Source organism: Pipra filicauda, unplaced genomic scaffold, assembly GCF_003945595.2.
Source record: "Pipra filicauda isolate LSUMZ 115617 unplaced genomic scaffold, ASM394559v2 scaffold568_size315820_pilon, whole genome shotgun sequence".
Taxonomy (NCBI): Eukaryota; Metazoa; Chordata; class Aves; order Passeriformes; family Pipridae; genus Pipra; species Pipra filicauda.
The window spans coordinates 190,444-204,021 of NW_024104718.1; the positions used below are offsets into that span (position 1 = coordinate 190,444).

At 55.1% G+C, this 13,578-nt stretch overlaps 2 protein-coding genes across 7 annotated transcripts in view; one reads left to right on the forward strand and one right to left on the reverse strand.

Moving 5' to 3' along the window:
* The window catches only part of IFT172 (intraflagellar transport 172), a 36,378-nt gene extending 30,598 nt beyond the window's left edge, over nt 1-5,780 (reverse strand). The window contains exons 1-7 of one of the 2 annotated variants that reach the window (XM_027749482.2): nt 5,674-5,780; nt 5,422-5,565; nt 5,240-5,352; nt 4,384-4,423; nt 2,138-2,203; nt 1,674-1,753; nt 491-578 (exon numbers count right to left, since the gene is read on the reverse strand). In XM_027749482.2, the coding sequence (XP_027605283.1) occupies nt 491-578; nt 1,674-1,753; nt 2,138-2,203; nt 4,384-4,423; nt 5,240-5,352; nt 5,422-5,565; nt 5,674-5,712 (570 nt within the window). In that variant the 5' untranslated portion in view covers nt 5,713-5,780. Of the gene's footprint in view, nt 1-490; nt 579-1,673; nt 1,754-2,137; nt 2,204-4,383; nt 4,424-5,239; nt 5,566-5,673 lie in introns of both variants that reach the window. The other variant, XM_039387476.1, reaches the window with a different exon arrangement.
* A 59-nt stretch (nt 5,781-5,839) lies between these two features.
* On the forward strand, nt 5,840-13,148 carry LOC114003003 (low density lipoprotein receptor adapter protein 1-like). Of its 5 annotated transcripts, none has more exons than XM_039387485.1 (9): nt 5,841-6,018; nt 7,716-7,858; nt 8,365-8,477; nt 9,357-9,471; nt 9,834-9,906; nt 10,326-10,438; nt 11,383-11,432; nt 12,336-12,376; nt 12,540-12,779. In XM_039387485.1, the coding sequence occupies exons 1-9, from the start codon at nt 5,934-5,936 to the stop codon at nt 12,695-12,697; spliced, it is 891 nt and encodes a 296-aa protein (XP_039243419.1). In that variant the 5' UTR covers nt 5,841-5,933; the 3' UTR covers nt 12,698-12,779. The 5 variants fall into 5 exon arrangements, with proteins under 5 accessions (XP_039243417.1, XP_039243418.1, XP_039243419.1 ...); XM_039387486.1 differs by having other exon boundaries at nt 12,339-12,376; XM_039387483.1 differs by having other exon boundaries at nt 5,840-6,018; nt 12,336-13,148.
* Nucleotides 13,149-13,578: the final 430 nt, after the last annotated feature.

Sequence of the window (13,578 nt, forward strand, 5' to 3'; positions counted from 1 at the left end):
GAGATCTGAGAACAGCATTCCTTTCACCACAACTTGAAGCACAGAGAGACTCTCAGCAGAGGAGCAGGAGGCTCAACAGAATGCTGGGTGTCCAAAGACAGAGTGTGAGGCTGAGATTCAGGGTTAGCTGGAATAACTACACACTGCTTAGCATGGAGATGACAATAGCTATTCCCTGGAACCCTACCTGTAAAAGCATCATTGTCCTGGATACTTGAACATCAGGTCTTTCCAGACACCTGGACAGCCTTATGCCTCATACACAAAAGCATAACTTCCCCTCTTACCACCATCTTCAGTGTATTCCAAAGCATCTAGTCACTGTTCTGCCTCCATCAATGCTTCCCAAAACCTCTGCTAGCAAGCACAGCCTGTAGTTCCTCTCCAGCCTTGCGCTCCCTCCATAGCCTGATCCCTTTCCAGAGCTCTCGAGCTGGGGAGCAGGCTGTGCAAACAGGAATTTTGTTCATCGAAGAAGGATCTTTGATACCTGTGATTCACCTGAGCCCTCATCATCAAAGAAGAAGCGCACTATGGTTCCATCTGCATGGCCAGATAGGATTCCCTTCCCCGACACACTGCAGAGAAACAGACAGTATGATGCAATGCTGCAGTAAGATTTGCACCTTTATTTTCATATCCCTGCCCACAGGAGCCAGTCCCACGGTCACTGCTGATGAAGGTTCCTCATCAAAGGAACCTTCCCCAAAGACAAGAAGAAGATATATCAAGTACCTGTACCAGTGTCTGTAAAAACAAAGTAGACAAAAGTACAGAGAGTAGAGAGTGGCCAGTTAAGTATCTTTATCATGTAAAATCACATTAACCAACTTTCTGTATTACTAAAACCCAGAGAGGCTGAGTGATCTTCAGTGGAACAGTGACTCTGCACACAAGTTCTTACGGCAAGGTGTATCAAACAGCCCTTGCAGTGGAACTGCTCCAGAAGTGAGGCTGTATATTGTGACACTGGGAACCCCTAAAAGAAACACAGTGTAGAAAAAAAACATCTGGACAGACACTCCAGGCCTAAGTTCATTATTTGTAGTGTTAATGTCTTGATGATTCCAAGACTCAAGGACAGAATACAAATACTATGGACACTGTGACAATCCAGAAATCATACATCTGTCACCAGAATGACAGCATTTAGTGAAAATCTAGGACCATGATGTGTCTTCAGTTTTCTTAAGTAAAGGACACTAAAGTAGTTAAAATGAAATCTTAATTTAGAAAAATTTTAAATTACACTTTATGGGTATTTTCCTAATTACAGTCCCATCATAGTTTTATCTGGTGTAATATTTTTACCTCTTTTTAGCCCTTAAACTTGATTAATGTTTGTAATTAGATAGATGAAGCTGATGAATGCAATCCTTATAAAGTCACAGATTAAAATACATCAATGTATGTAAGGAAACTCATGGCGACTTTCATCCTGAACTGCGTTTGAGGGACAATCAAACTTCACAGGCCACTGTGGCACAGCCAGATACCAGATTTTAGGAAGGAATTCCTTCTGGAGAGCACAGAAGGAATGTTATTATCTTGACAAGTAACTGACAGCAGAAGGACACTCTGGCAACCTCCCATACTGGCACCAGTTATGCCAGGCCAGCAGCGGGTAGGACACTAAGCCAAAGCAGGGCAGGCCAAAGCAACGCCATACTCACTTGGAAGTTAGCGAGACCACGTAGGAATCTGTCCCATAAATGGTGGAAGACTTGTTGTTCTTTGTATTTGCTAAACGAACCTGAGAGAGAGAATCTGATCAATGTTGCTTCTGTCTGCAGAAGGTGGATCTTCCCCAGTGTAACATCCCCAGAGGTTTCCCAGTCCATGACCAGCACCAGAAATCACAGGAAGCTCACTGCCTTCTAGGAGGTTGGAGAAGCAGAAAAGTTGGAGTCACACTTCCACATTTCTAGAAAGGCTTGGGAAAAGAACCAAGTGATCCAGTAGAACCTCCAAGGACTAGCTGGGAATCAGAAGATTCAAGTCCACAGTGTAATCTCTTTGTTGCTATTCCGTGCTCAGTGCCACATGTTGATGGCTCTTACCTGCACAGCCCAGGTGCTTGCACGCCCTGGCAAACTCAGCATGGAAAAAAACCCAGGCAAATAACAAGTTTCTCTACCTTTCCTTCAGCAAGACCAAAGACAATGACATTCTCCGCTGGCCACAATAAGCAGGTTACGGCACTCTGCCAAGGAGGAGGTAAAAAGAGAGGTTAGGAGCTCCATCCTACTCCTTCCTGCCCCATTTCCACCTAAGACAGCTCATGAACACTGACAGCACTCAGGCCAGGAGAGACAGGCCATTTGGCAGGCCTTACAGTAGGGCTGAGGCCCTGCATGCTGAAGTTTAAACTAGATAATAGTGAGCTAGGGCAAAGTAATGGGCTCAGAAGGGCTAAGGGAGGGCAACAAAGTGACACGGATGTGTTCAGAATGGAGCTCTTCTGAGAGCATTACTTACTGAACAGGGATGTGTCTTTCCATGTGCTGTGGTTAAATGTAAAAAATCATGGATGTTTTAAAAAGTTTTTTGCAACAAGTATAAAACATAAAAATAATGTGACTGCCAGCTTCTCTAATAGCTATGAGAATACTTGCACTTTGGATCTTCATTTGATGTATCAGAAATAGCCTTTATTTTTTCATTGACAAGCAATATTGTTATTAGCCACTACTAAATACAACCCAAAATCTGGTTCCAAATTCCCAAAATCTGAGGTGGGATCAGGATAAATAAAGCCGACCGCAAAACCCAACTGTAGGAGAGGGTCAAGAGAGTTAATGAAAGCCCTTCACATTTACCCTGCAGAACTCCAGTCAGTAAGAAGGCTGGTGTTCGTCTCTGTGCCACCAGCACCAGTTTCACTGGCTCTTCTGTCCCATCTTAAGCATCTGGGATGCTTTAGATACATATACACCCTCATTTACTCATTTCACCTTCTATCCCCATTCTGATCATTCCTATCAGCAAACACAGCTACAATCAGGCAACAAAATGTCCCATGGCACCCAAACTGTTCATAATTAAGATGCACAATCAATGACCAAGACCCATTTTCATTACCACTGTTTCCCAGGAATCTGTGTATTTCCCTCATTATCTGGTAGACTCTTGTTTTCAGTCTAACACAACAAAAGCTTGGGAACAAGCCTCACAAGCGGGGATTTGCTCACTGCTTCTGCAAGGCAGTCACAATTGCACACACTTGTCCCAGCCCTCAAGCAGGAGGCCTGGCTTGCCAGCAGGGCTGAATAGTGCCACTGTGATCAGTGGGTGTGTAACAATGCCCAGTGGCAGGAGAGGGAAAGGGATCAATAAACGATGTCTCATATTGACTGAACACATGAAAAATTTGTGAATAACAGGAGAAAGCTGGACACAGTGGTAAAAACCCACACATATAGCACAAGAAAAAATAAAGGATTTATTTCGTTAGAAATGGTAGAAAAGGCATGGAGAAATGAGAGAATGAGAGGAAAAAAAAATCACTGAGTTGCTACATTAAAAATACAAAAACTTGTATGCATGCTGCGCACAGCATCCGAGCTTGTGAGAGGCGAGCAGGCTCCCACCAGGCTGCCAGCCAGAGGGGTGGGCAGCCAGCAGTACACAAGGAAAGGGCTCTCCAGGGAGGCTACAGGTGTCCACACCTGTGACAACCACCCTGTTCAGGAAAGGGACAAAAGGACACCAAGCCCCTCTTGCTCTCTTTTCCTCATGACACACTATTCCAGTGTCATGACCACTCAGTGCAGAAGCTCAGCCACAGAGAAACAGAGGCTGACCAGCAGCTTTCTTATTGTCCAAGCCACAGATTTCCAAGAGCTCCCCTCCCACAGCCAGAAGGGAGCACTCAGAGAGGCCAGGGGGGCCTCCTGAGCCACCCTAAAAGCAGCCACAGTGGTGGGTCGTGACTCAACTTTGAGATGTAGGCTTTCAACCCACAGGCTGAGGCTGCCCTTCTCCTGAGAGCATGTGGAAACCACATAGTTTGAATTCTGCATCCTTTACATTTTATTTAAAAAGGAATCTTGGGATCTAGAGTTGCTAACCTGTGAAAAATAGTTGGGCACTGAGTCTCTCCTGGTTTTCCCTTTCAATTCCCCTAAAATATTCTGTCCACTGATGCCTAAAGTAGTCTCCAAAGTTCTGTAACTGACTGCATTGATCGTTCAACAATTAACTGTGGTGTTGTACCCAGGAATTAGGAGGCCTCTGCAACTTGGTGAGCAATACATGCCTCACAATTTAGAGATTCTCTTAGGATCTACCTGCATCTTTTGGAGGTCAAGTACAGTTTGGCCAAGTTTGTCTTTTCCTACATATGTTGGAGAAAATGGAGTCAAACAGGAGTCAGAGTCTCACCGTTTGGATGAACTTGTTGCATATCACCTTCTTGTCACCCCTGCAGAAAAAGGTAGACAAAAATTACTATGAGCAAGGCTGGCAATACTGCCCATTCTGGTCACCCCACCATTTGTATGCAGTCTGCTTTGGTACTCCCAAACACAAGCTGCTGAACTTCTGCATGTTGCTTGTTTATCACAACTTTAGGCTATCTCTCCGTCGATCTTACCATCTGAACTGGTCTACTCTGGCCTCCAATCGGGAGGCCTGGAGACACACCATCTATAACGCTGCTGTCTCCTTTGAGAACACTCGCAGGATCACTCTCGAGGAGAAAAGGCAACGCAGAAAGAACCGTGTATTGCAGAATACACCATCTAAGGAGTCTTTCTGCTGTGCCTTTTGTAATCGGATATGTCTGTCACATATTGGCCTCATAAGCCACCAGCGTGCCTGTAGCAAATGTGGATAGAGCCTTCCCAAATCTTCGTTCGCGAAGCCTAGCCATGACAACTTTAGGCAGAACATCAAAAAGAACCCAAATTTCTGAGCTTCCAAAATTCTGGTGATCTGCCTTTCTGTGTATTTAGCACAACTCATGCCAGCAAATGAAGTTGCAGTGGGGCAGGCGTGTGCCACAGCTACACATCTGTGACACAGGGGAAGACAGCCCAGGCTCCAGATGGCTGCACGCACTGACAGGGCTCCAGAGGGGCTGTGCCAAGGAAACCTCACCTGCTGTTCCCCACGGACACCTGGGTGACTCCCTGCGAGTCAGGTGATGGGCGCTGCAGAGTGTGCCAGGGAGAGGATCAGGCCCGGGGAGCCCACAGCAGGGCGGGATGGAGCGCGCTGGACCCCACCGCAGACTCACCACTCCTCGCCGATCCTGTACACGTAGACAATGTTGTCCGTCTGCCCGATGGCCAGTTTGGTGGAGTCTGGGGAGAAGGCCATGCCTTTGACCACGTAGCTCTTCCTGCCGTACTGCGGAGAGAGTCGGTGTGAGCGTGGGAAGGTCGGCAGCCCCGGCGCCGTCCGGCCTCGGGCCCTCACCTTGGCGTCGGCCGGCTTGGTGGAGAACTTGTCGCGCCGCTCGCCTTGCTCGTCGTAGAGCAGCACCACGCGCTCCGCGGTGCACACGGCGAACCGGGAGCTGCTGGCGGACCAGGCCATGCAGGTCACCCGAGCCGTCCCGTCCTGCGGGCACACACAGCTCAGCAGGCACACAGCCGGAGGGCCCGGCCCGCTCCCCCGTTCCTCCCCAGCCCGACCCGGCCCGGCCCGGCCTGCCCAGCCCAGCCCGACCTGCGGGGCTAGCAGGGTCCGCACGTGCCGCAGCTGCATCGCGCCCTACTCCGGGGCCGGGGCCGGGAGAGTCCCCCGGGCCCGCCTGGTTGCCGCTGCCGCCGCCGGCTCCGCCTCGGCCCACCCCCGTTGCCGCAGCAACCCCGGCGCCAGCGCCGCGCTGACGCGAGTGCGCCGAGCCCGCGGGGACCGACCCCCCCGCCGACAGCGGCAGGGCTCGCCTTGGCTCGGTTCGGCTCGGCTCCAGCTCCGGCTCCGCCATGGAGGCGCTGCGGGCGGCGGGGCGCGCAGTGCTGCGGAGCCCGCGCCTCGCCCGGCACGGCCTGGGGCTCCGCCGGCGGCGCAGTGAGTGCGGGCGGGCATCGCTCCGGGAGCGGAGCGGGCAGGGGCCGGGCATCGTTCCGGGAGCGGAGCGGGCAGGGGCCGGGCATCGCTCCGGGAGCGGAGCGGGCAGGGGCCGGGCATCGCTCCGGGAGCGGAGCGGGCAGGGGCCGGGCATCGCTCCGGGAGCGGAGCGGGCAGGGGCCGGGCATCGCTCCGGGAGCGGAGCGGGCAGGGGCCGGGCATCGTTCCGGGAGCGGAGCGGGCAGGGGCCGGGCATCACTCCGGGAAGGGAGCTCGCAGCTCGGCGCGGTCGGTCTCGGATGCGGCCGCTGCCCTCCGAAGGGAGCGGTGCGGGTGCGGCTGCGCCGGGACGTGGAGCCTCAGGGCGAGGGGCTGGAGGGCCGGGCCGAGGGGCCGGGGCACTGCCGGGCAGGGGACACAGCGGCGCTGCGGCCGCTCGCCAGGCTCTCCCTGCCCGCTCCCCTGGCTGCCGCCACTTATGAACCGAGGCCGCCCGCGCCGGGGGCTGACGGGCCCGGGCGGCCGCGCCAGCGCTGGAACACGCTGGGCTGCACCGGAGCCCTCCCCGGTCTGCAGCGAGTGTGCCAGGCCTGTCCGTGCTGTCCGACCCGCGGACCCATCCCTGGAAGTGTTCGAGGCCAGGCTGGACGGGGCTTGGAGCAACCTGTGATAGTGGAAGGTGTCCCTGCCCATGGCAGGGGGTGGAACTGGATGAGCTTGAAGGTCCTTTCCCACCCAAACCACTCCATGATTTCATGACCCCTCAGGCACCCCGTGGCAAGGGAGGGCTGTGTCTGGCTGTTCTCAGTCACAGCTGCCCAAAGGCTTTTGGAACAGCAGTGCTCACCTTGGCATGCATGGACAGTCCTCAGAGTTCAGTGACATAGGACTCTTCTGCCTGGGGTGGAGGTCACCAGTGTCTGCATGGCACCAGGCAGGCTCCCTGATAGTTGTCACTTGTGCAGGAGTATGCTGTGCAAATAAGGTCTCCTGATTTCCCTGTGGGTTCAGATTATTCCAATTATGAGTTGGACCCTTCTGCAAGTGTGCCAGTAATGTTCAGGGAGCTAATCCCAGGGAAGAGGTGAAAATAACCCTGAAAAGTATTAACTTAGCATGAACAGTACATACCGAGGCAATTCCCAGCTCTTTCTTAACACAGCGTCTCTGAGGTGCGGTTGCTTCCTAGTTACTGCAGCTTGGATCCCGAGTGCTGGCCAAGCTGCCCCTTCCCTGGCAGCCTGCTTTGCTTACACCGGGGCAACCTGGGGTTTTTGATCTGCATGTGGCACTGATTGCTGCTGCTCCTGAGGTGTGCCAGCAGCTCAGGTGGGTGAGATGGATGCACCACTGAGAACATTTTATTTGTAACGAAACAAATGAGAACCAGGAACACAAGGTTTGTGCAGACAGCAGTGAGCACTGTAGCATCCTCAGTTGTGTGCAGATATGGAGGAGCTGTCTGCCTGTGCTGACAAAGCCTGCACATCCAGGGCTGGAGGACTAAAGCTTCGAGGGTGAACTGTCTTCTTCTGTTCCTCTTATGAGAGTGTCACAGAGCCAGGAGAGTGTCCTGCCGAGGTCAGGGAGCAGCACTGCTGTGGGGAGCTCTGAAGCTTCAACAAGGCGGGGTGGCTCTGCGGGCACTAGCCGTGAAGCTGCTGGCACATGGCTTCCATGGGGTTTTGTCTTTGCAGAGCTTCCTGAGAGCTGGGCCGATATGCAGGAGCCACTGCTTGAGGGAATGTGCTTCACCCTGAAGTATCTAGGCATGACTCTGGTAGAAAAACCGAAAGGAGAAGACATGGCTGCCGCTGCCATTCGCAGGATTGTGGCCACGGTGAGACTCAGCCCTGGGGCCCTGCTGTTCCAGGGTCAGAGCCCAGCCCCTGAACGCCCAGAGTGTCCGTGTCCTAGCCCTGAGCTCCAGGGACTATGCCCTTCCCAGGAGTAGGGTGGTGTGCAGGAGGCTGCTGTTCTCTGCCTGTGTGCTATGGGGAAGCAGCCTTCCTGCAGGACAGTCCCTGCCACCTGCTCCCACACCTGAACCCAGCTGGGAGCAGAGCTGTGCCTGCCACAGCACGGAAGAGAGGGTGAAGTACTGGAGGAGGTGGGATCTGTCCCTTCCTGTGTGCATGGCAGTAGTGTGAAGAGATTTCAAGAGTGTTCTGTGCAGGGCATGCCTGATCTCCAGGCTCTGCTGTCCCATCGCTACTGCAGGAGCCTTTGCAGCAAGGGTCCAAGTGGGTGACACTGTACAGAGTGTGGGAGGCTCCTTCCAGCAAGGGGGTGAGGTGAAGACCCTTGCCAGGTTTGCAGAGATTACTGGTGTCTTCCCACTGCCAGGCACGGGTGGGAGCTCGCAAGTTCCAGAAGGTGATTCTGACAGTGTCTCCGAGGGGCATCTCTCTGCAGGATGCAGACACAAAGGAAATGGTGGAGAACGTCTCTATCTACAGGTGGGCATGGTGTGGGGGGGCCCCAGGTGTTCCCCAGCAGCCAGCTGAGATGTTGGGCAGACAGGGAGGGCTGGGCCTACTCTCAGCAATACCTTCAAGCTTAGGTCTTCCTTTGGCTCCCTGAGGCCTGTGCCCTCTCCCTGCTGTGCTCCCAGCACTACCTGGGGCTGAGTGCAGGCAGGGTCCTGGGTGACCTTGAGTTCATCTGCCCATCCGTCATCTCCTTGTGCCCTGCTTGTCTCTTCTGGCATTCAGCAGGATGTTGAAGCTGGTGGTTGGAAAGCCTCACAGTTAGGACAGGACTGCATGTCTGCCACCACTGCTGGGACTACCCTTCTGGCTGAAGGATGCCAGAAAGTGCGGCTTATTTGGGCTGCCTAAAAGTAGTTCCTATGAGAGCTGATGTTGATTTTTCCTGCTGTAAGCTGTGCTTTGGCTAGGTTGGGTGTCTGTGGGTGCTGGGTGTGAGGGGAACGTGGCTGCAGACTGGTGGCTAGATGGGAAACAGAGACAGGACATCTCTTTGCTGTAAAATTTGGACCATCCCTCTGCCTGACCTCCAGTTGTGTCCTTGGAAGCAGTCACCCTTCCGTACTCCCCTTATCTCAATGCTTGAATTCACACATTGGGCTGATCTGGGCATCAGAGGACCACAGAGCACACTTGGGTGGTGCAGGAGAGAATGCCTGTGGATCCAGTGATCTCTTACCTGCTGCAGGTGCCAAGCAGTCTCAGGCCCTTGCTAGGGGTTTGGGCTGCCTGGACAGCTCGGGCAGGTGACAGCCTCAGGTTGTCAGCAGTGCTTGCTGATGTGCTGGGAGTGCAGCAGACGCCCTGTGCTGAGGCCCCAGAGTGCCCTGACAGCTCTTCTCTCCACAGGATCTCCTACTGCACAACAGACAAGCTGCAGAACAAAGTCTTCGCTTACGTTGCCCAGAGCCAGGAGAGTGGGGCACTAGAGTGCCATGCCTTCCTCTCACCCAAGAAGAAGATTGTAAGCACTTCTCTTCTGCTCTTGGCTCTGTGAGGTAAGGGTGGGAACAAGGCCCTGCCTTCTGCCTCTTTGGTGAGAGGCCCTTCCCTCTATGCATCTCAACTGGATTTGGAGCCAGGGAGCAGGTGTGCAGGGAGTGAGCAAAGGGTAGTTTCCTGTCTCAGCTCCTGGGGGTCTCCTCTTGGGGGTGGCTGTCTTCCAGGAGGAGACAGACATAGCAGTGAGCTCTGGCTTTCCATCTGTATATTCTGCAGGAAAAGGCAGTGAAGGATGCTGGGGGGTCTGGGATTTCATGGCAGTGGGGTTGTCCTGGCTTGAGGGCCCAGATGGAAGCAGATGTTCCCTCTCCTTCATGTACATAGGCACAGGCTGTGACTCTGACCGTGGCCCAGGCCTTCCAGATGGCACTGGATCTCTGGGAAGCAACACATGCAGGTAGGAGGAATTTCTCAAATGTATCCCTCTGCATAGCCCTAGGATCAAGGTCTCTGGTGTAGGACCGTGTCCTGGGCTCTGTGGAGGGGAGCTGACTCACTGCCTGGCTGATAAAACACACCAGGCAGGGAGAGTGTTGTCCCCATGGCTGTGTTCTCTGCCACTGCCCCATCTCTGGCTGGGGTGGGGTGGGAGGCATCCCTGCTCCCCGTGCTGAACTGCTCTGCATCGCTGAGCTGTAGCCCTGCTCAGGACCCAGTGGTACTTGCCCTAAGCACTGATTCCCCCACCCTTGTTTGCACCCTCCCCACAGCACAGTGGGGGTTCCCTGTCCTTTGCCCACAGTCCTGCCTGTACATCCCCAACTGGGCTTTTTCCAGGTTGCAGGCACTAACTCTGCTGCTTTTGCCCTGTCCCAGGCTCTAGGCAGGATCAGCCCTTTCACCCTTCATGTGTCATGGAGAGCAGTGAGCCCGGCAGACCCCGTGAGCCAGCCCCCCAGGGGAGCCCTCCCTTCAGACACCAGTTTGGGGTACAGTATGTGCAAGTCTGGCCCATGCCCAGGGCTGTTTGGAATTAGGGCAGGAACAGAGTGATCCTTATGCAGCTCCCTCCTCCTGCCCTCCCAGGGCCCTGTCGATACCTGCACAGCCCCCATCACACGTGGCAGCGTGACATGAGGAAGAGCACTGTGCTTGCACAGCAGCTATGGTTCCTCGGGCTCTTTGCTCCAGAAGCTCTCCTGTCAGGCCCAGCACTGCTGCAGCCTCATCCCTGCTCTGCTGGCCCTGTCACACAGGGAGCTGGGACCTGTGCTGCACACCTGGTGCCATGGCTAGGGTGAGAGCTGCCTCTGAACGAGAGGACCCTTGGGTCACCATCCTGCCAGCCTGGGCTAAGGCTCAGCCCTGCCCATCTGCACTGTGTCTCCTGCATGGCCACAGCAATTGCAGCATTGCCATGTTGCCAGTCTCACTATGTCCCTGCCCAGGAGACTCTGGATGCTTGGTCGTTGGCCTCATGCTTCCAGTGCAGGCCCAGCCTGGCAGTGCTTGGGGTTGTACCTGCGTGCAGCCTGCTCACGGTGGTCTCTGCCTGCCCTCCCACTGCAAGGTGTGCCCACCCACCACTGTCCCTGGGCAGTGTGCTGTGTCAGCAGCTGTGGCAGTGTGGTCCCTGCTCACCACCTGCATTTGGGGCATTGCTGCTGGAGGGCACGTGGGATGAGCCATGGCCTGTCTGTTCCTTGTGTGCCTGTGTGCTTGAGCCCAGAGGGTTCTGGCAGTCCAGCACTCCCAAGTCTTTCCCGCTGTGGGAACCCTCTGTGCTGTGTCTGGGGAAGTGACTGTCTTGTGAAGGGGCTGGGGACTGCCCTGCTGCTCCAGACAGGCTCTGAGCGGCCCGGCCTCGCTCCTGGCAGAGACCTACCTGTGCAGTGAGGTGTCATGGTAGTTTTTTTGTTTGTTTGCTTGCCAGGAGGAGGAAGAGGAGGAGGAAGATGATAATGTCGGTGAAAGCTTATCTGGGTAGGTGGTGAGCTGCTTCTTCCTTTCAGGGCTCTCTCTGATGCACCCTGTCTTGTTTCCTTTTCTCTGCTCCATGCAAGGGGAGCTGCTGGGGCAATGGGCATGGTGGGATCATGGAGGATAGCTAAATGGGACCAAGCAGAAGCTTCACACTCTGCCTCTGTCAGTTGAGAGCTCAAGTGAACAGGGGGCTGAGCTATGGAGGGACAGACCTTGCAGTCCAGCTTTTGCAGTGGAGCTGTGGGGGACAGCTGGTGACCCCCAGGGTGCACCCAGAGATGTTTCATGTTCTGCTTCTGCCACTCTTAGTTGATGCCATCCTGTCCAGACATGCCTCTCCGATGGGACTCAGAGTTGTCCCCTTCCTCTGACTGATTTCCCTGGGGCTTGGACCAGGATGAAGGCTTGGTCATGCTGACTTCTGCATGGACTGGGGCTGTGGTCTGAGCTTGATGGTGTCTGTAGAGGAGCTGATGGAACCAGTCCAGCAGTGGACTATTAATCTGCAGGTCTTTGCAGAAGTGCAGAGTGTGAGAGGCCTGTTTCATCGTGGCTGTTCTCCATGTGCATGGCAGTGGGACCCAGCTGGGGTCTGGCAGTGCCACATGGCTGAGCCCGAGCTGAGCTGGTGCCAGCCAGGAACCAGTGCATGCACAGGCGGGAGCTGTGTGTGCAACCTGAGGAAGTGGCGGCCCTTTGGACATGGGGCTCCTGATGGGAAGGAGATGTGGCTATGCAGTCTCAGGACAGGCTGGTCTGGGGAGGGAGTTTGGTAGCAAGTGGGCTTAAGGCCTTCTGCACTCCCAGTGCCCAGTGCTGCCTGCCTTGTCGGGGTCAGGAGTGTGCAGTGTCTCTCAGGAGGCCATGCTTGGGGTATGATAGGTGTTGTGTTCTCTTCCAAAGCAGCATGGAGGAGCTGGGGAGGGGAGCCCACAGCCCAGCAGGTAAGTTCCTTCCTTCAGTGCTGCATTGGCTCGTTCCCCAACATGTCCTCTGCAGGGGGAGGGGGTTGATGCTCACCTGGGAAGGTCTGTTTCCCCTCCCATGCTGTGCTGGGCTCCCAGCCTCATGTCTCATGGTCCACCATGTCTTCCTCTCTCTTTTCAGAATTAACACCTCTTGTGCCCCCAGCGTGCTCTCCTACAGCACAGCTCCTGTGCTATCGCCTGGGGCAGCCCCCGGACAGCTGGACAGGGCTGGGAGGGGTTGGAGACCTCCCCACCTCTGGCCCCAGGACTGCTGGCCCCAAGACTCCTCTGGGCTAAGCCAAATCTCTGCAACAATGGACCAGCCACTCAGGATTCACCCTGTGCCTGCACCCGGGACAGCCAGTGCCTGCCCCTACCCTGGCACTGCCCTCCGGGCACGGGGGCTGCCGGCACTGCTGCCATGGAGTGCCCGGGCTGTGACACTCACTCCTTGTCCTGCTCTGCCTGCATGAACCGCCTACAGCTGCAGCTGCTCCCAGCTTGGGCTGGGGGACCTGTGCTCCTCGCTCTGCCTGCTCCCAGGCCACACAGGACCACTCTGGGTGCTCTGAGCCTGCTGGATGCAGCCAGTGCACATCCTCAGGGAGCAATAGCTCTTGGCCTGGAGCAGTGTGAGGAAGGCCTTGCCCCTGCAGTTCAGCCCCACACCCTCTCATGAGTGAAACGAGCTGGTTTTTTCAAGGAAAGCTCTGCATTTATAGAGAAATATACCAAGTTTTTTACTGTTGTTGTTTAGGTTTGAGTGCTGGATAGGTGCCATGCACAAGCATGAAGGGTACTGTATCTGCTGCACTGCGTGTGGTGAGGCTCACTGTGCCCTGAGCTCACGGACCCTGGAGCTCCCATGTCTTCCTCAGCTGCAAGCCGTGAGGGAGCTGTTCCCCCTGTGCTGAGGGCTGCTGGGGCCCAGGGTGCCCTTGTGACCTGGGAGGAGCCGTTCAGGCTGTGCTGGACTGGTGTCTTGAGCACCTGTGAATGTCACCTGCGCTGATGGGGGCTGATGCTGACCACGCTGAGGCCAGGGTGAACACGAGCCCCTGTGTGCCAGCAGGTCTCAGCCTCTCCTCACATGCCTGTTCTGCTTTGGAGTGCCTCTGCCCTGCTGCACCCCAGCTGTGCTCTGCACAGGCAAGCCATGCACTTGGTTTCCTTCCCCA

Bases quoted from the DNA above. Each gene is read 5' to 3' on its own strand.
- LOC114003003 (XM_039387483.1), top strand. From the start codon at position 5,934: ATGGAGGCGCTGCGGGCGGCGGGGCGCGCAGTGCTGCGGAGCCCGCGC. The intron at 8,478-9,356 runs GTGGGCATGGTG...TTCTCTCCACAG, and splicing joins GAGAACGTCTCTATCTACAG to GATCTCCTACTGCACAACAG. The intron at 11,433-12,335 runs GTAGGTGGTGAG...TCTCTTCCAAAG, and splicing joins GTCGGTGAAAGCTTATCTGG to CAGCATGGAGGAGCTGGGGA.